Source organism: Dioscorea cayenensis, chromosome 2 (genome assembly GCF_009730915.1).
Source record: "Dioscorea cayenensis subsp. rotundata cultivar TDr96_F1 chromosome 2, TDr96_F1_v2_PseudoChromosome.rev07_lg8_w22 25.fasta, whole genome shotgun sequence".
Taxonomy (NCBI): Eukaryota; Viridiplantae; Streptophyta; class Magnoliopsida; order Dioscoreales; family Dioscoreaceae; genus Dioscorea; species Dioscorea cayenensis.
The window spans coordinates 2,827,361-2,846,993 of NC_052472.1; the positions used below are offsets into that span (position 1 = coordinate 2,827,361).

The 19,633-nt window shown below is 31.6% G+C and overlaps 2 protein-coding genes across 3 annotated transcripts; both read right to left on the minus strand.

Annotated features, from left to right (window-relative positions):
- Nucleotides 1-5,205: 5,205 nt before the first annotated feature.
- On the minus strand, nt 5,206-6,294 carry LOC120277569. Its single transcript, XM_039284429.1, is given in 4 exon segments — nt 5,206-5,513; nt 5,515-5,538; nt 5,661-5,918; nt 6,026-6,294. Coding segments are annotated over 4 exon segments (630 nt in total). The 5' UTR covers nt 6,236-6,294; the 3' UTR covers nt 5,206-5,375.
- Nucleotides 6,295-9,403: 3,109 nt separating this feature from the next.
- LOC120278155 (DDB1- and CUL4-associated factor 8-like) lies at nt 9,404-13,797 on the minus strand. 2 transcript variants are annotated; one of them, XM_039285079.1, is made up of 5 exons: nt 13,534-13,793; nt 12,117-12,368; nt 11,887-12,030; nt 11,072-11,800; nt 9,404-9,796 (listed from the first exon to the last, which is right to left on the minus strand). In XM_039285079.1, the coding sequence occupies exons 1-5, from the start codon at nt 13,648-13,650 to the stop codon at nt 9,563-9,565; spliced, it is 1,476 nt and encodes a 491-aa protein (XP_039141013.1). In that variant the 5' UTR covers nt 13,651-13,793; the 3' UTR covers nt 9,404-9,562. The 2 variants fall into 2 exon arrangements, with proteins under 2 accessions (XP_039141013.1, XP_039141021.1); XM_039285087.1 differs by lacking the exon at nt 9,404-9,796 and adding an exon at nt 9,803-10,020 and having other exon boundaries at nt 13,534-13,797.
- Between the last annotated feature and the right edge of the window lie 5,836 nt (nt 13,798-19,633).

Sequence of the window (19,633 nt, forward strand, 5' to 3'; positions counted from 1 at the left end):
TAAATTAATATATATAAGTTTAAAAATTATAAAAAGAATGCATTTTTAAGAAAAATATATTCAAAAATCTATTATTTCACCCTTTTATGCTTTACAACTTTATTTATGTAATATAAAAATTTAGAAAAATATTTGTAAAAATATGATTTTTTAATATAAATTGGTATATATTAAAAACTATATTTTTAGGAAAAACATTTGTTAAAATATATTATCAGGCTCTTTTGATTCTCTATTTAGGCTCTTCAAAATAATTTTCTTGTTCTATTACTTTTTTTATTTAAACACATGAAAAATCAATTGAATTGCAACTGTATTGACGTAGAAAGTGGATGAGGGGAATCAAAAAGTTAAAGAACTCTAACTATTTTATGAATTTATCAAGTAATTTTTTTTTTTAATCTCAATGAGGATTTTTTTTCAACATATAGATTATATAAATTATTATTCATCATCGTAACTTTTTATTAGCATTTAAAATTTTATTTTAATTTTCTAAATAACATATGCAAATGAAGATGGTAACGATACCATCAAACACCAAGTTAGCCAAGGTATATGATTTTTATTTAATGTATATATATATATACATGCTTCACAATAGGGCAATGTGTCCAATGTCATCAAACATGGTCAAGAATATGAACTTGCTGATATTCACCGACTTGAGTGCTACCAATGATGGGCTCAGTGATGAGCTGTATGAGTGCATAAACTCAACCAAGATCTTCTTCATAGACAAAATAGTAAAGAATTTTTTTTCCAAAATCACCAGTTGATTAGAGAGGCCTTCACCATCTCAAGCTCCTTGACTTTAATGGAAACAAATTCTCTTCTAAAATCCCATCCGCCCTTACCAACCTTTTATCGCTCTGAGTTCTTAATTGCTTTTGAAACTCTTTCTTAATACTTAAATCCATTCATTTTATTCTAATAATTTTTATTCGGAGGATCTTGACAAACCATCGAATTATTAGTCTTTAATTTAATTGAAATTATATATAAAAAAATCGATTGCAAGACAAGATCACTTATATAATTAGATATGCGTTAAGTTTAATATGATATTGCTGAAGTGAAACATCCTCGAAAACTAGATTTTGTCCAAAATCAATACCATCTAAGTTTTTGATGTTTTGAGGAACAACCTTGTCTATAGTATACTAAAATAATTTGGTGGTTTAAAAGGTCTTTCTTCTTCTTTTGATGAAGTTGGCCAACTTTATTTTTATCAAGCATTAAGTTTAATGCATTCAAAAGAGGGATCTAAGTTCCGCTAGAAATTCACTGCATGCTTTAGTTTAATATTAATAACATTGAGCTTCCAAGCACTCTAATATAAGGATAATCATTAGTATCCACAAAAAGCATATGCTTCACCAAGAAGAGATGTTTTTGTTCTTATGAAACAGTTCACCACATTATTCTTGATTTTCCATGTATTGATTGGCACTTCAATGCCATACTAGCACAAGATTTTTTTTTTAATTTTTTGTAAAGAATCTTATTTATATATTTATATCATGTTATTTGTAACATCAAGATTCATTTAGATATGACTTAAAATAATATTTTAATAGTGAGATAATCAATTTTTATCATGTCGATGATCAAGTAAAAAAATAAATTAAAAACATTTTTTTCTTTTAAAATTGGAGAATAAAAATAAATTTTCAAATATAATTTAGACACTAGGGTTAAATTTTTACTTTAAACTAATCATCTTGTGACATAAATAATCAAAAGAGATAATTATTTTATGAAACACATAAATAGATTGCACTCTCGTATTTGAAACGTCATTTTTTTAATGTACTATTAAATTAAATTTACTAATTAAAAATTATAAAAATATTTACAGTATATCACATAAAACAATATGTGATTTTATATATGATTAAAAACTTCAAATTTTTTTCACATAGTATCAGAGCTAAAGTTTTTTTTAAAAGAAATAATAGTTTATATAATCTAAATAAAAGTTTATATTGATTTATTCAATTAAAAAAATATTAAAAATTGAAGCTAAATGTCACATGCATATTATGAAAATATGAGTGAATATAAAAAGATATAAATATATTAATTAGTTAAATTAAAAATCCATTAACAATATGCAAAATGTAAACAAATATTCAAAATATCTCCCATGCAACACCCAAAATAATGTTAGCATGCCAACTTCAACTTGCAAAGCTTTGTTTTAGATTTAACAAATTATCTATATTCACATATTATCAAACTTCAATTGCAATATATATATATATATATATAGTCCAATTTAGTCATTTTTATTTTGCAATGAAAAAATGGGTTATTTTTGTTTTTGAAAGGAGAAAATGGTGCATTGTGATTTTTCACTGGAATACAGCAAATACAAAGTTAGATTGGTCTTAAATTTTAACAAATTAAAAAGAAATAGCAAGTATTAAAAATAAAATTAGATTTCCAGACTTTCATAATTAAAATTTAGGTGTAAATGTATTAAATAGTTGGATAAAAAGAGTTAAAGACATATTAAATATTCACAATTAAAGTTATATTTTTAGATTAAAACATTTGACCAAACCATTATTGATTCATTTAACTTATTTGCACGGTATCATTTTGAGTTTTATGTAAAAAGAAAAAATAGGAAACAAGTAATTATAAATACTAATTAAGAATTTATCTGGGACATGAAATATGGCACAGGTGATATTAATTCAATATTTTTTTTTGTATGTATTTTTTTTTGTTAAATTACTACCTTGTTCTTTTTTATTTATCACATTTACTTAATTCACACCAATTAAAAAAAAATTAATTAAAATTAATTAGTTAAATTTTATAAAAAAAAATTATTATTTTTTAAAACTTGTGATTTCTAAAAATTATACAAATACATTAAATTAAAAAGTAAATTTAGAAAAAAAAATATTTAATATCACACAAAATTTCTAATTTGACAAATAAAAAGAAAAAAAAAGAACTCCAAAATATAACAACTAAAAAAAGACGGAGGGAGTTTAAAAAACTATTCACAATTAAATAACACAAGACAGATGAAACCAATGATAATCACATTTCAGTGTTGTTTTGAAAAACATATTATCTGATAACATGCTTGGAAACAAAGGATCAAATTTGTAAAATGAAACCACACTGACTATTTAAATAAAAATTTCCATTTTCCTTAAATTTCCCAATATCCCTGTCATAACCATCACTGATATTAATTCAGTGGTAAATTTGATAAATTAAACTAACTTTATTTCCAATAACAAAATTCAGGAGTAAATATTATGCTTCCACGAACACTTTTTCCTCATAAAAATTAAACAAAAACACAAATTTTTGCATACTCTGCAATTACTTGAACAATCAGTATATCTAACAAGAAATGCAGGAAAAAAAAAAAGAAAAAGAAAGAAAGAACTAGAACAAGACATAGATATTTGCAAAGAAGTGGGGTTAATAAAGGTCCATATTCACAAAAGCAAGAATAATGGTATTTGCACATGACATAAGTAAAGAATAATGCTCTATTTGCACAAGACACGCTTATATAAACTTTTTGAATGGCCCAAGTCAGTAGTACAATGAAAAAAGTAAATAGTTATTGATCTTGTAATTATAAATAATGCCACTCCAAAAGCAGTAAAAGATAATTGAGTAAAACTAATTTGCCTAAAAATGCAGTAAAGCAGAATGAGAAACTTTTCCCTCAATTTAAGGAAGGATTTGTGCTCTACCACAACAATTATATATTTCCTTTTTATACAAAACTAAATATCCGGGTCAAGCTCTATCTCAAATTTATAAATTAAATCCAGATCTTCCAAAATCTGCATACAATTCTTAGTAGGTTAAACATAGCCCAAACAACTATCAATTGTAAGCAGGACAGAAGCAAAGTTAACTAGGTCATCCAAACCTTCTTACACAAAAAACAAAAATGTTACCCCTCTAATCCTTGTTTCCATAAGTGGGCAACATAAATCAATAAACTTAATCAGATTTTCTTGATAAATACCTTTCAAATGCCTCCAGATTACCGAGGGCCATCCCTCTACATCTTACCTAATTCTACTAATCCAGCGAAACATATCAAATTTCAACTCATTTATCTTCCTCGATATGGTGGCATTAACACTAATATAATATCATTAGCTGATCGACTTGCATGCATAACATGCCACCTTTCTGATCTTTTCACTTCATGCTTCTTTAGGAGATTATATTGAACAAACATAAGGCAAAGAGGGCAACAATGCAACAAAGAAAACTAGAGACAATACAGGTATTTCAGCTCTACTCATAGAAGCATCAGACAAAAAAAAACAATACAAATAATGCCAATATAGTATGAACTAGTGACTCACGATCAACTTAGTATCCTCTTGATTATAATTCAAAATAATGGTAATTATTGGTACCAGATATAGCAGCCAATGGTTGAAGAAACATGCAAACTCTAGTCTTATGCGTGCCGAACATCAATTGCTCAGAACACCACAATTGCCGCTGTACATGAGCTAGCTGATACCTTTCAAAACATAACATCCTTTCCATCACAACAGTGATAGATAGTAGTGCTAAATCCTAATTCTCAGTCAATGATGTTCCAAGACCAAACTAAAAAACCAATCAAGCACTAGCAAATGAAGAACTAAATGGCGGTCGACAAAGAACTCTCTCATTGTTAATAATCTTAAGATTGCAAAAATGTTAAATGACAAAACACGTAATAGAACATGGAGACCCACAAAGAGAAAATTGGGAAGGCCAAAAGCATGTATTGACACCAAAAAAAAACACTCAGGGAGACAAAAGTGACAAATTTCTTTATCAACCCTTGCCATTTGATCCCATGCAGAAATAAAGATACTTTTGTTCTACAATCCATAGTCAGCAATTTATAGCAATAACACAAGAAAATTCGCCAGAAATTCTCATACTGGAAAACAAATCATTGGAGTATCAACAACAGATGTGGTACACCAATTAAAAACAGGCAAAAAGCAAGAAATATGGTTTGAAATTAAGAAAGCCATGTTTATTATTACAAATTCATAAATCTAGCAACAACCTAGAATAAAACTATCAAATAAACATAGAAAAATCAAACACCACTGACTGCAAGTTTCTACTTTGCCCAAAAATGAAAACATCCATTAAAGAAACTAAAAAAAAAAAACATTGAATAAATTTAACAACTATTAATTGTCTAAAACCAGCATAATATGCATATAATGATTAATGAGTAAATATCCAATATTTACATATATAACCACTTATTTTTTTTTCTCTACAATATCAGATGCAAAGTCTTCCAACCTTAACATTCTGAAATAAAATGTACAAATGATTCCATACCACCAATTCCATCAATCTCAGAAGACTGGAAAGATATTGTCATCTTTATCATCATCCGTGTCAAGGTAGTTGAAGCTCACATCCCCTTTGTACCGAAAACTCGGATTCACATAGCACTTCATTTCATGAAACAAGTTCAGGTTGTCCACCAGCTTTATGGAACACATTGCATCCACAACACTAACCGCCAACACAAATCAATCAACAAATTTGATATCAAATCACAAAAAGAACCAAGAAATTAACCAAAAATTCTTTCTTTTTGCAATAAAAACAAGAGAACTCTGTCAAATTAATCATACCTGAACAAAGACAGTGCCGTCGGTGTAGGCATGGGGGTTGATGGCGCGGGTGGTGCGCTGACCGCAGACGTTGCAAGTGAAGGCAACGCGCATCCGGCGGCGGGGGGACTTGGTGAAGAGCGACCACGGGAAGGTGGACACCGTCTGGTCCGGCGAACCAGAATCAGACGCCGCCGGCGATGAAGGACCCTCCATACCAGATCCCGTGGTCCATCCAGTCCCTGCAGCTGCGCTCAAAACCAACCCCATCGCCGCATCCTGCCAAACAAAACCACAGATCCCAATCAAAATACAGCTACAAAATTCATTCAAAAAACATTAAAAAAAGAGAAGGTTAGGATCGAGATCGAGATCGAGATCGAGACCTTGGAGAGAGGGGAAATAGAGGATTGGGGCTTGAGGAAGGGAACGATTTTGTAAGGGTTTTCGGGGTTGGAGCTGAGATCGGCGGCATCGTCGTTGCGCTTGGAGGAGATGGGGAGGAGTTGGGGGCGCTTGGAAGGGGACCATTTGGGGGAGAAGAAGGAGGGGGAGGAGGAGGAGGCCATGGTGACCGAGGCAGCGAGGGTTTCCATGGCGATCTCGAGAGAGAGAAAGAAAGAGTGAGATGAAGAGAGACGCAAGAGAGAAGACGATGATCGTGAATTGAGAGCTTTGGATATTTATGGAGAAATAACGGGTTTACGGGTTAAAGGGTTAACGGGTTGGAAAGATGATCCGCATCCGGGTTTCCGGAAGGTGAATTTTACTTTTTAACCCTTAGAAAATAATAAAATTTATTTAGTGAACACTTCAGTGAGAGGCATTTTACTCGTTTCCTCTAACAAATTTTAGGAAAACTTTTAAATAAAATTCTTGTGGTTTTTTAGTTTTGCAAAATTGGGATAAAGTTTTAAAACTATGTATTTTTGACAGCTAGTAAAAAAAACAATCAAACAAGAGCTGTTAACTCGGTAAAATAATGAATTTATTTTAAAAAACCGCCATATGACATTAAAAAAAAAATTTCAACTTAATTTTGTTTGGTTTTCAAAAAATTTTTTTTAATTAAAATTTTAGGAGAGATTAATAGATTAAAATTATATAATTTTTAGTAACAGTGAATATAAGAAGGATTCTTACTAACAAATGCTTCATCACTATGAATAAAAAAAATTTAACATTGATATTGGAGGAGAATGATATATATACATGAATGAATATATATATATATATATATATGTATTATTAAAATATTAATAATTATAATTCATACGAACAGATAGTCTTTATTTATTTTTTAAAATTCTACCTCCATATTTAAAATAAATTAAATAAAAATAATAAAATTATTATATTAAATAAAAATTGATGTTGGGTGACAATAATAAATAATATGGCTAACCAAACATGAACCTTCAAATATTTTTTTTTTTAGATATATATTTTTTGAACTTATCAATACATAATTATCAATTTGTTAGGATATTAATGTAAATAATAATAATAATAAATTAAAAATAAAACCCTAAAAAAAGCAATTGCTATCTCAAAATCTCTAAAAAAAATTGTGCTTAATCTCTTTCAAGTTTATGTTTATGTATATGTATTTTTTTTCTATTTGTTTTATATCTATTTTAATTTGTTTAATTTTTGTGCGATTATTTATTGTTAAAAAATATTTGATATTTGTTAAATAATTGTTGGATATTTGTTAAATGTTTGATTATTTGTTATAAAAATTGTTTTGAAAACTGTTAGATATTTGTTGTGATTAATTGTTATAAAAAATTGATTATTGGTAGATTATTTGTTAAATGATTATTATATAAATGAATTTATATTGTGAATTTGTGCTAAATTATTTTTTAATTGTATTTTTTTATTAATTTAGTGTTTAATTGTTAATTAAGTTATTTGCTAATTATGTAGTTATGATAGTTTTTTTTACAGCTTAACTAAAATGTTTAGATAGATATATATATATTTTATATTTTTGAATTATTGATTATTATCATCTTAAATTTGAATTAATAAAATTATTTAATATTTTTAAATTTTTTAAATTTGAATTTAGCGCCCCTTAAAATTTGTTTCTAGTTCCGCCACACTGATTCAAACTCTCAAAAATATATATTATAATAATTTAAATAAATAAAAATATTACATAACAAAAGATGGAATTTATTTCTTAATAATTTCCAAGTATTTCCTCCTCCTTTTATATTCTTGCAGCTGTAAAATGTTGTCAATGGGTTTAGTTAACATAATTTTATGGCGTGGTAGTGAGTATAAATCATTGAATTAATAAAAAAAGAATTTCTAAAATTAAGTCAGTAAATATACATAATGATCGCTAAAATGAAATTTGGTACATAATATCACCAACATAAAATATCAGCTGTTGTTCATTTAGTTATATTTTTTAAATATAATTTCTTAAACAGTATCTCTATTTTTTTTCAAAATTACTCTAATAATACCTCTACTTTAAATTGTAATATTTTAATTTTTTTTTTACTATTTTAATTTATGTCAATTCACTTAAATCCTAAACCCTCAAAAAAGATTAATATAGCTTACTTAAAAATAATAAAAATATTAGAAAATTACAATTTAAAGTAAAAGATTAAAAAAATAAATTTAAAAAAATAGATGGACTATTTAAAAAATTATAATTTTTTTTTTATGAATTGGTGACAAAAAACCACTAACTACTCAGCTAATACTTACTTTATTCATAATACAGGTAGGGCTGTGCACGGTCCAAAACCGAACCCGGACCGATTAAACGGTTTCTTTATTATTGGAACCGGACCGGACCAAATAACAGAGAAACCCGGACCGGTCCAAACCGTTTTGGACCGGTCCGGTTTGGACCGTTTTGGACCAATGTGGTCCAATCCGGTTCGGTCCCGGTTTTTATGAATTAAAATTAAATTAATAGAGTGTCATTTAATATATGAGTTAAAAACAAACAATCGACTTTCATTAGCATAGAAAATTTACATATATATATATATATATAGAGAGAGAGAGAGAGTTTAAGGTAAAAAAATAATTAAAGCAGAGAGAACCTGGTCCCGGTCCAGTTTGGACCCAGTGGTTCCAAAAATCGAACCGGACCGAGACCGATCTCGAACCCGGTTTCAAAACCGGACCGGACCGGTTAATAATGAAACCGGTTGGAACCGGACCGACGGTTCAAAAAAAACCGGTCCGGTCCGGTTTACGGTTTAACCGGTTTTTTTGAACAGCCCTAAATACAGGCGAGAAATTTTATCCACGACTCCTCAAAATATAAATTTCTAAACTCTCTCAATCAAATACAATACTTTTAAATTTAGATTTTCAAATTCTAAAAATAAAACAAAAAATCACACAATCCAAACTTACAAATATTCCAATCAAACACACAGATAATATAATACACATTTTCAATTCCACTAAAACTACAATTACAAAACACTCTAAACCCCTCAAACCAATCATTACCACTGCTTCACACAGAGAATATTACACATAGAAAGCTGCTTTCTTAACAATCATGAAATACAGCCAAGTAAACACAATACAATCACCATCAAAGCTGAAAAGAATAACTGTATATTGATCTCAACAACATAACTGCACATCTAAATATACATATATGAACAGAAAAAGAAAAGAAATTTGCCCTGAATTTTACAGAAAACAGACAAGCATTTTTTACTTCTGCTGATATGAATTCATTATTCATATGTACTAGAACTGAAAAAAAATCATCAGACAAACAACAAAATTTCAATAGCTATGCATCATTATTTTGTCCCCATGGAATATAATAGAAATAGTTTTTATCTGGAAACAACAAGGTATTCTAGATTTTACAGAGATAAGAGGAGTATATATACAAGTTCTATTGACCAGGAAACAGATTGAACTCAGTTGACTATACAATCTCCAGAATTCTCGGATGATTCGCTGGCATCATTTAATGAGACATCACCATCAGTATAATTCATCATGATGTTAACCGAAGCAGGATCCACTGAATGGTCTTCGGAATTATTGTCTGAAGAGACAGAGCGGCGTCTCTGTAGTGCCAGGATATAAGCTATCATGTCCTCAGGAACTGAGAAAGCACGGAAACGGCTTCTTCTCTTGCGCTTCTTCAACTGGTCAGATTGAATCAAGAACAGCATTAGTCACCCATATCAGAAAGGATGTCATCAAAATCATCATCATCATTACAGTCACATTCATCATCGTCACCGTCATCATCGTCATCGTCATCGTTGTCATCATCATCATCATCAATATCATCATCGTCGTCATAATTGTCATAGTCAAAGTCAGAGTCATCGATTTCAAAGCAATTAATTCCATCATGCATCAGAACCTTCTCGAGAAAAGGAACAGCAGAGAAGTTAGAAAACTTCTTCTGCTGTTCAATTTAATGCAATAATCAAATTCTTTTCTTAAGGACATACAAGGTTAAAACATCAAACAAGTATTACTCAAGCATTCTCTGATTGGCATCACTTAGAGGGATCAACATGGCGGCACACTAAGAAATTATTCAAAACAAATCAACTTGATTTTACTATATACAGGCCATGAAAAGCTGAATAGCCCAATTCTGTTTGAAAATCTGAGCAGATGAAGCTCTCGTGAGTCTGGAATGTCTTCGGTCCTTCACATAACTCCTAAGTGGATTTTCCCTTAGATTAGCCTATCTAATTCTTTTTTGTTTATAGTCTGTCGTAATACTAAAACTAGGGAAGAGCAGCAGTCAGAATACGTTGCAGTGCTCTCGCATGAGTAGGTTAGGGGATGCTAGGATCATTAAACCAATTGAACTACCCAAGTGCACTTCTTGTGTAGATGGTAAGCTAGTTAGAAAACCCTTTCCAAAAGCTAACAGATCAGGTGGTTTACTTGAGAGGAGACAACCTAGAACACATTGACAAAACTATAAATAAGCTTGCCTTAATAAAAACCATCATCAATGTTCACATAACAGGCAAGCAAGTGCCATGCAGTTACTAGTCCAACACCTCAAAGGATTGATGAAAGGTGAAAAATCCTCATATATCTCTAAAGGCATATTTAAATTAAAGAACATGGGAAATTAGACAGCTCCAAAAACCTAGGAGATGGAATAACCTCTGACACACCAGTACTCATGCTCAGAATAGTAGACAACATCCTCAGGAAGCAAAAGAGGCTATATGTGAACATATGAAAACACAGAAGCACACAATCAACCTAAATCAATTTTATCAATGAGTACCTGACATAAGCATGGATTTGCATGTAAAAGAAGTCTAGATCAATTTTATGAAATTCATCTACATGTGAAAGAGATGTATTTCAAGACAACTAGAGAGACCTATTGGAAACCAATTGCAAAAAAATTAAACTAAATACCAAGAGCAAAAATGGAATACCTCTTCCATGTTTACAGGTGGTGCACATTCCGTCGCATTAGGAGTCCATATCTTCACATCATTCTCGATGCCACTACTGGCAATGACTGGAGAATAAGGGTGTGGCTCAATACAGTTGACCACATACCTGTCCCCTTCCATTACACGCAGTAACTCCCCATCTTTCTTCCTCCATATAAACAAGCGCCCACAATCTGATCCACTAGCAACATATTCACTGCTTGGACCATAGAAACTTACACCCTTCACAGTCTCACGGTTCCTGTGCCCCTCATAAGCCTGAGGAGTATTGGTATTCTGATTTGCAGCTGATGGCAATGCATCTTCTCCATTATTCATATCCTTCGCAGATTTTAGGGATTTATGCACAGGATTCGATTTGAGTCCCTGATCCCTTGTAAAGAGATAAATCAGCTCGTCATTATATGAAGCTAACAGCTCACTTTGTTCTGAGAAAGCCAAGCCTGTGACTCCTACTTGTCCATCACCAATTAAATGATGTGGACAGAACCAATCAACTGGCTCTCCAAAGTCACTTGATCCTCCCCACTTGTACTTGCGAATATCATACAGCTGAACATATTCATCTGAACCAGCTACAGCAAAGAGATTAGGGTTCCTTGGATCTATTGCAATTGCATTTAACTGAACAATTGATATGTCATCATCTTCATCAATAAAGGATTTGCATACAAAGAGCTTTGTTGCAGATTGTGTCCTGAGATCAAACTGTACAGAAGCATACCGTGTGAGGGACTCATATGATAGTAATAAGATGAGAAATTTATGCAATAGAAAAAGAGTTAACAACTTACATGCTGAACCAAACCATCTTCACCACAGCTATAAAATATATGTGGGCTTCCCGGCTCAATAGCCATCTTATGGACCCGGCCTTCATGTTGAGCTAGCATTTTAGTAACTACCTTCCCACGTTCTAGGATTTGGACATGTCTCACCTGATGATATGGAGAAATTCTCTCAAGTAACTATTATGGTAGTAACAGATGATGCAAATGTGAAGGCAAGATAAGATATTGCATACCTCCCCATCTGCAGCACAAGTAACGAGGGTCCGATCATCTGTGTAAGGCATGAATTTTGCCTGAAAGACGTTGTCTGTGTGACCTGAGTGGAATGATAGCTTAACAAGGCCAGCATCCCAATTCCACAAGATTATCATCCTATCATCAGAGCCAGATACAATAATGTCCCCATCTGCATTGAAGCTTACAGTGTTCACACAGCCCCGATGCTTGTCTAGTTTCCTATGTATACCGAGACGCAAAACAAGATCCTGAACAAAATAGATAAGTTACTCGAATGTAGAGAAAAAAATTATTCCATCAGGGTATAGATAATCTATTCATCTGGTTCTTAAAAGAAATTGTTCAACAACAGTTTGAAAGCCCACAGATGGTTGCCTTTTCCATTTTGCCCAACAAGTCCTCACTGCATTTGCCTTAATGAAGCTAGAATATGTGGGACAATGACTATTTTTAGATCCATTAAACCATTGACCTACACCTTCAGAATGGTTTGAACTTCCTTACTGAAGCTCAGGTGGTTCTTCTATCGCACTTCTAAATTGTTCTAGGAAGTTTGACATGCCCCTCCTAGAATTTAGTCTGATTACAAAACTACCAAGTCACCCTCAATGCACTAATGTAATAAATACCAATCCCATAACCGTAGGGTGACAAGTGAAGCGCAAGAAAAATTTAGAGGAACTACATCTCAAATCACACCAATCAGCTATTTGAACATCGGCCCGTAGAGTTCCTGAAGTCCAATAGCAACTATTGATTAAATTTTCATCCACAACACAAAGCTTGTCACATGCAAAGTGTCTGAAAATGATCAATGAACCTTAACCTCAAAAAAACATACTAGTTTTTCTGCTTCTTGATTTACAAGTGAACATAGATATATTTACATATTTAATAAATCTACACAACTACATGTATTTCACCTTTTAAAGATTACAAAGGTCATAATTTATCAACTTCTCCATGAAGATCAAGGAATTTCATCATTCAAAGATGAAGATTATAATTATTTGAAAAACACTTAAAAGCCTGAAATGAAGATCATCACATGATGTATCAACCAAGATACACAGGTAAATGCTCGACCAATCTACTGAACATCAACATAAACGAAATAATATTGAGCTCTTCCAGTGTCCCAAAAAACCTCCCAAATCTCACAACAACCCCACCTCCATGATCTTCAACACCAAAACCAAGAATCAAACAAAGCAATAAGCACCATAAAATCATTCTAATCCTCTAAACTCAGTTTCATCACTACAAAGAAATTTCTCCCAAATCTAGCATTCTCAAAGAGAAGAATTCTCGATCTAACACCACAAAACATAAAATCAACAAGATCATCAAACAATCAAACACCAATCAATAAAATTCAAAAATCAATAAAGAGGAATTGAAACGGCAACAAACCTCAGAAGCCGCAGCGAATCTCGCAAAAGCCCTAGGCGAGATGTCTCCGACCTCGCGCTTCCAAAACCGGACGACTCCATGGCTGAAGCCGCCACCGGCATCTCTGGCCCTGCTCATGATGCCCAAGAAGCGTTCGACGAAATGCCTAAAAAGAGAGAGCTTTTTTCGCGCACAACGATATCGCTGCTGCGGCGGCGATGCGCACCGCCGATGTAATGCGCAGAGATAAAACCACACTGTGAACCACCCCTCTCTAGATCCTACTACTCTTTAATAGAATGGTTTAAAAAATAAAAAATAAAACTGTATATTATCCTAGTTATTTATTATTAACCCTTATTTAAAAAAAATTATTATTAAAAATTTAATTGAGTTTATAAACTATATCAACTCTTATAAATAATAAATAATAATAATAAAGAGATAATCTTGATAATAAAAAAAACTGGAAATGAACAAAAAGTCCATCCAAAGTTCAGGTATTCATAAAAAAAACCCCATGACTTTGAGTATTCCCAAAAAGTCCTTTTTTTCTGACAGGTTATTTTCAGACCTGTCTGACATTGATGTTGACATAAAGGTAGCAGATGTTAACTGGGCTGACTCTCAGTTTTTAAGCTAAAACAGCAAATTTTAAGCGGAAACCCATAATTTTAAGCGAAAAAGTCAAATTTTAAATGCAAATGTGCTATATATTAAGTGAAAACTTATGTGGTTAAGCGAAAACACTAAATTTTAAGCAGAAACCCATAATTTTAAGCGGAAAACTCAAATTTTAAACACAAATGTGCTATATATTAAGTAAAAACTTATGTGGTTAAATAAAAATACGCTATGTTAAATGGAAACTATATATTTTAAGCGGGAAGTACATGTTGTAAAATAGAATAAATTAATGGAAAAGTAAATTGTCAGGATTGAAAAGTAAACTGTCAAAAAAAAAGAGAGAATGTTTGGTAAATTCAAATGTCAGAGGGTCTGTCTGGTATGTTTTGAAACTTTCAGAGACTAAAAAATAATTTTCCCATAAAAAAATAACTTATTTTACTCTCAAATAAAAAGTTAAACTTTACGAGAATTATAATTTGTTCATATTTATATAAAAAATAAAAAAATATCTTCAAGACATATCCACGTGTAGGAGAAGAGGCAATTGTTGCTTTTTTTATATCTTTTAATTAAAATTATTTAATAATAAATTTTTTAAATAATGTCTTAATTGCCACCTATATATTTTTCTACTGACTCGTTACTTTTTTTTGTTTTATAAAAAAATATTAAACTAATAAATAAATGGTAAAACTCAAAAAACTCTCACCCTACCTCTCATTGAACTCTAGAATTTTGGTACACCATCTCTGTCTCATCTTTTTCCTCTAATTGCTTGCTCTTACTAAGCTTCGGAATTTGTATATCATCTCTATCTCATCTTCACCTTTGATTAAGATTTTTTGTTATCTAAGGCTCTTTTATGGTTCGATTATTTTACACCTTTCTAACTTTTTTTTTTATCAATTCTCAGCTAATTGCTTAGAAATTGTGGGCCCCTTATTTTTTCACCCGGTCTTTAATTGGGATTGACCGATTAAAAAGCATGGATCATAAATCAAATTTTTAATTTTTTTATATTTCAGATGATTGCAGGTTCATGACTTCTATTAGGGGTAAACCCCTAATATTAATTACCCCAGACAATGTCATGGGAACTTCCGATTAAGAGACAAGTGTGAATCAGAAATAACTGAGTAAACATAATGATTTTTTTTTATTAATTTCAAAGATGCATGTGAACACATGATCATAGGCGAGAATACACAAGTACTAATAGAGTTATTTTCTTCAAGAACTTGACAAGAGAGTTTTTTTAGAGAGAGCTATTTTTATCATACTCTTCAAACTTTTTGCTTGGTGACGCTCCCTAGCTCCTTTTATCGAAAGTATGTTGGAAGACCCTTTTAGCTCTGTGAATGTGGCCCTCCTCGATTTCCTCTTTTTTTTTGTGTATGTGTTTGTGTCTTGACATATTGCTTAGCTCTCAAGTTGCGGCCACTCTACATTTATGAGTTGCCTACTTTGTCATTTTTGCTTTTTTTATTGCTGAAGACTTTAGCCCTTTGTGCTTGTAAAATCTCCAGCTCATGGACTTGTGAAACTCCTCAAGTCTTTGACTTCTTGGTGTCTTGCAACATCAAAGTTGCATTTGTCGCTTATATGAGGTGTTTAGGTCTTGACTCTTCAATGCTTTTGACCCTTGACCATTGGATTTTTTTTTAAGTCGTGACCTTCAACATGGTTAGGTCATTAACTTTATAATTTTGGCTTGCTTTTAAAATGGATCTCAAACTCATTTTTTCAAAAGAGACCTCATAATAGGCTTTAGGAAAAGCTTTGCCAACTCAACTTTTTCAATAAGTGTTGATGAGAGACATTTTTTTTATGAAAATTTTTATTCATTTTTTTTCTTCCATTCATTCATTTTTTTTTTGTGAAATTTTCATTTTTTTACTCTTCCTTTCATTTCAAGAAAAGATTTTTTTTTTTACTTTTACTTTTCATTTCAGCTCTTTTCACTCCAACGAGTGTCAAAAGACCTCCAAGTGAACTTGAAGGGAGATTTTTTTTAAAAAAAAATTGATTTTTTACCCCAGTGAGTGTCGAAAGACCTCAACATAGGTTCAGAGAGAATTTTAGTGTGGTCCTTTAAAAAAAATTCTTTCTTACCCCCATGAATGTTAAGACTTCAAGGAAGAGTTTGAGAGATTTTATAAGAATTTCTCGTTACCCCAAAAAAGTCAAGACTTCATGGTGGAATTAGAGAAAAATATGAAAATTTTCTCGTTACCCCAAGAAAGTCAAGAATTTATAGTGGAATTAGAGAAAAAATATCAAAATTTTCTCGTTACCCCAAGAAAACCAAGGCTTCATGGTGGAATTAGAGAAAAATATGAAAATCTTCTCGTTACCCCAAGAAAGCCAAAGCTTTAAGATGGAATTAGAGAAAAAAAATATGAAATTTTCTCGTGACCCCAATAAAAGCCCGAGGCTTAGGTGGAATTGAGAAAATATGAAAATTTTCTCACATTCCAACAAAGTTCAAAAGCTCAAAGTGGAATTAGAAAAAAATTTATAAAAATTTCTCGTTACCCCAAGAAAGTCAAGGTGGAATTAGAGAAATTTCATAGGATTTTTCTAAAGGAAACCTTACAAAGAAAATTACCAGAATACCCATGGTAAATTCATCCATCATTCATTTTCATATCTTCTCTCTTTTCTTAACCTCCCTTCATTTTTTCTTTCTCTTTTCATTTTTCATCTCTTCTTTTTTTACTACTCCCCTCATTTTTTTCATTTTTTTCCCCTCATTTTTTTTTCTTTTTTCACTCTTCCTTCTTTTTTTTCCTTCTCCTTTTCTTATTCATATTTTCTCATATTTTTCTCATTTTTTTAACCAAAAATGCCCCTCATCAATAAACTCATCACTCGTTTTTTTTTAAATCATTTTTACTCTCAAACTAAAATTCTAAGAGGGGGTCATGTAGAAATTACAAAAATAACCTCACAAATAAACTCATCATCTTTTTTTTTTTTTAACATGCTCACGAAATAACACTATCAACATGATTTTAAAAGAAACTATAAGGTAATGAGATATTTTGATAGTATGTTCTCTTGATCCATAACTTTCTTCTCATCTCCTGAAGCTGCATCTTTTTGCTATGAGAGCTCACTAATGAAATTGTCATTATCTAGGAGGACCTTAAAAGCAACATGGAATCCAATGAACCCATCTATATCTCTATCCATCATCATTATCATCATCATCATCATCATTTGTTTTCAGCAGTATTAAGAAGAGGAACAAGCCATATTGAAGTAGCAGCTCATGCTATCTATACAACTAGCTTTTTTTGAAGACTATATCAACCACAGCTTTCTGCTTTTTTCTCATTTTAGTTTTTCCATAAACATTTACAAGAGTACCAAAGGTTTGATTGGTTTTGAAGACTTCTGATAGCTATATATAAGACATATTCTTCATCTCTTGAAATGCCATGTATCTTGACAATTAAATCCAATTGTATTGCCAAGATACTAGAAGTAAAATTAAATCCAGTTCCTTGGGTATCTATCCATTCATAAACCTCAATGGCAAAATTTACACCCACTGAACTTGTGAAGCTCCTTGGCAACCCTGACAGAGCTCCTACTTGCCAAGCATATTCTCCTTAACCCTCTCAACTTTGGAGCACACCCATAGTCCCAGCCTCAAGGTCCTCCATCATGGCAATCCAAAAGTAAAACGAGCTCCATTTCAGCGCCTTTTTATTCTCGTAGCCCATGGTGCCATACTTGTAGACCTTGGAGATTGAGCATCAAACAAAGACAGAATCTCATCGGCAGCGCAACGATGCAGAGATGCACAACTTTCGATGGAGAATGAAAGGATGAGGCGAGGAAACTGCCGTGCCGGCGGCCGTGACAACAACAGAATGCATCGTCGGAGATGGAGCTCAAACTCTCGTGAGGGTTTATAGGATTTAGTGGGTGAGAGAGAGACACACACACAAGACAACATATATGGGAAAATATTCTAGTTTGCATCTCAAAAAACACTAAGGGTCCGTTTGGTACTCAAAAAAATGAGGGACAGGACAGTACAAACTCTCTTGTCTCTTGTTTGATTTGCAAATATATTTAGGGTACATCACAACAACTTGTTTGAGTACAACACAAGTTGGGAAAAATTGTCCCACCAAAACCACGATCATGAAAGTTTTTAAAGTTATGGGACAACACAACAAAAGTCAATTTTACCCCACTTTAAATCCAAAAATTACAATAATTAACTAAAAACGCATATCATCCAAAAATTTACAGTTGTCATTCAACGCTCTACCCGATCTAATCCACGGCAGTGAACCTCCTTCCCCGGCCTTCCCCTCAACCACGGTACTTTCCTTTTCAAATTTCTCTCCTTTTCTCTTGCCTTTCCCCTTCTTACTTTCTATTCTCTTTGAGAATTCTAGGGTTTCCGGGCATCTTTCAAAGATCTACCGGTCTTCTTCTATGCCAATTTTTAAATTTATTTATTAAATAAAAAATGATTATTATGTTAAGATTCTTCTTATCTCTAATTATAATAAACTCATTTAATCTTGCGAATTATAGTTAAAAATATCAAGATAATTAGTTTTTTTTAATAAGATAAGAAATGTTAACAAAATTTATAATATATTTTTCATAAATAATTATTAGTTAATATATATAAAATTTTTAAAATATATTTGTGCCAAGTAATTTATAATTTTTTTTTGTTAATTTTCTTATTCCACGATACTATAGGAATATATAAAGGGTATTATAGTAAATTTATATTTAATTGTGTTATATTAATTTGTGTTGTCCTTTGAATATCAAACATGACACAAGACAAATACTTGTGCTGTACTACAAGCACTTGTGATGTGATGTACTCTTGTGTTGTACCTTTGTGCAACTCAAATGAACCCTAAAAGAACATGTCAGCATGCAATTACGTGCATGGAACTTGAAGAAGAATGCACATGAAAGCTAAAAAAAAACATAAAGAAGGAGGTGGGACCTGCTGAATATAAATGCATATATGATCTTGGCCATGCTAATCATGCAAAATAAGGCCCTTCATTATTTTTTTTGTTTTATTTCTTTCTTTTTGGAAGCATTTGAAAAAAAACCGATGTTGTACCTTTATTCTGCTGTCGGAATTAATCCGATTGTTTTCTATAGGCCTTCTCTTGTCTTTCGTCAAGCAAAAGAATATCTCCGTGGTCTTCTCTATTTTCTCACTTCTTATTATTTTTTTTTTAAAAAAAAACTCTCTGTCTTTTTTTTTCTTACTCTTCTCTCTATTTTTTTTTCTTTCGGTCCTCTTCTCTCTTCTTGTTCTTTCTTCTTCCAAATCCCCTTGTTTTTTTTACCCCGAAATCCTCAATACCTCTCGAAGAATCTCCAACTCCCGGGAGATTTTTTTTTCTTTTTTAAATTTCAAATTTTTTGATTTCAAAATCCCTTCTTATCCATTTATTTTTTATTTCTTTTTTTATATTCTCACTCGTTTTTT

Coding starts and splice junctions, on each gene's coding strand:
- LOC120278155 (XM_039285079.1), bottom strand. CDS start 13,650: ATGAGCAGGGCCAGAGATGCCGGTGGCGGCTTCAGCCATGGAGTCGTC. Junction 12,369..13,533: donor GATTCGCTGCGGCTTCTGAG/GTTTGTTGCCGT, acceptor TATTTTGTTCAG/GATCTTGTTTTGCGTCTCGG. Junction 11,801..11,886: donor AAGATGGTTTGGTTCAGCAT/GTAAGTTGTTAA, acceptor GCTTCTGTACAG/TTTGATCTCAGGACACAATC.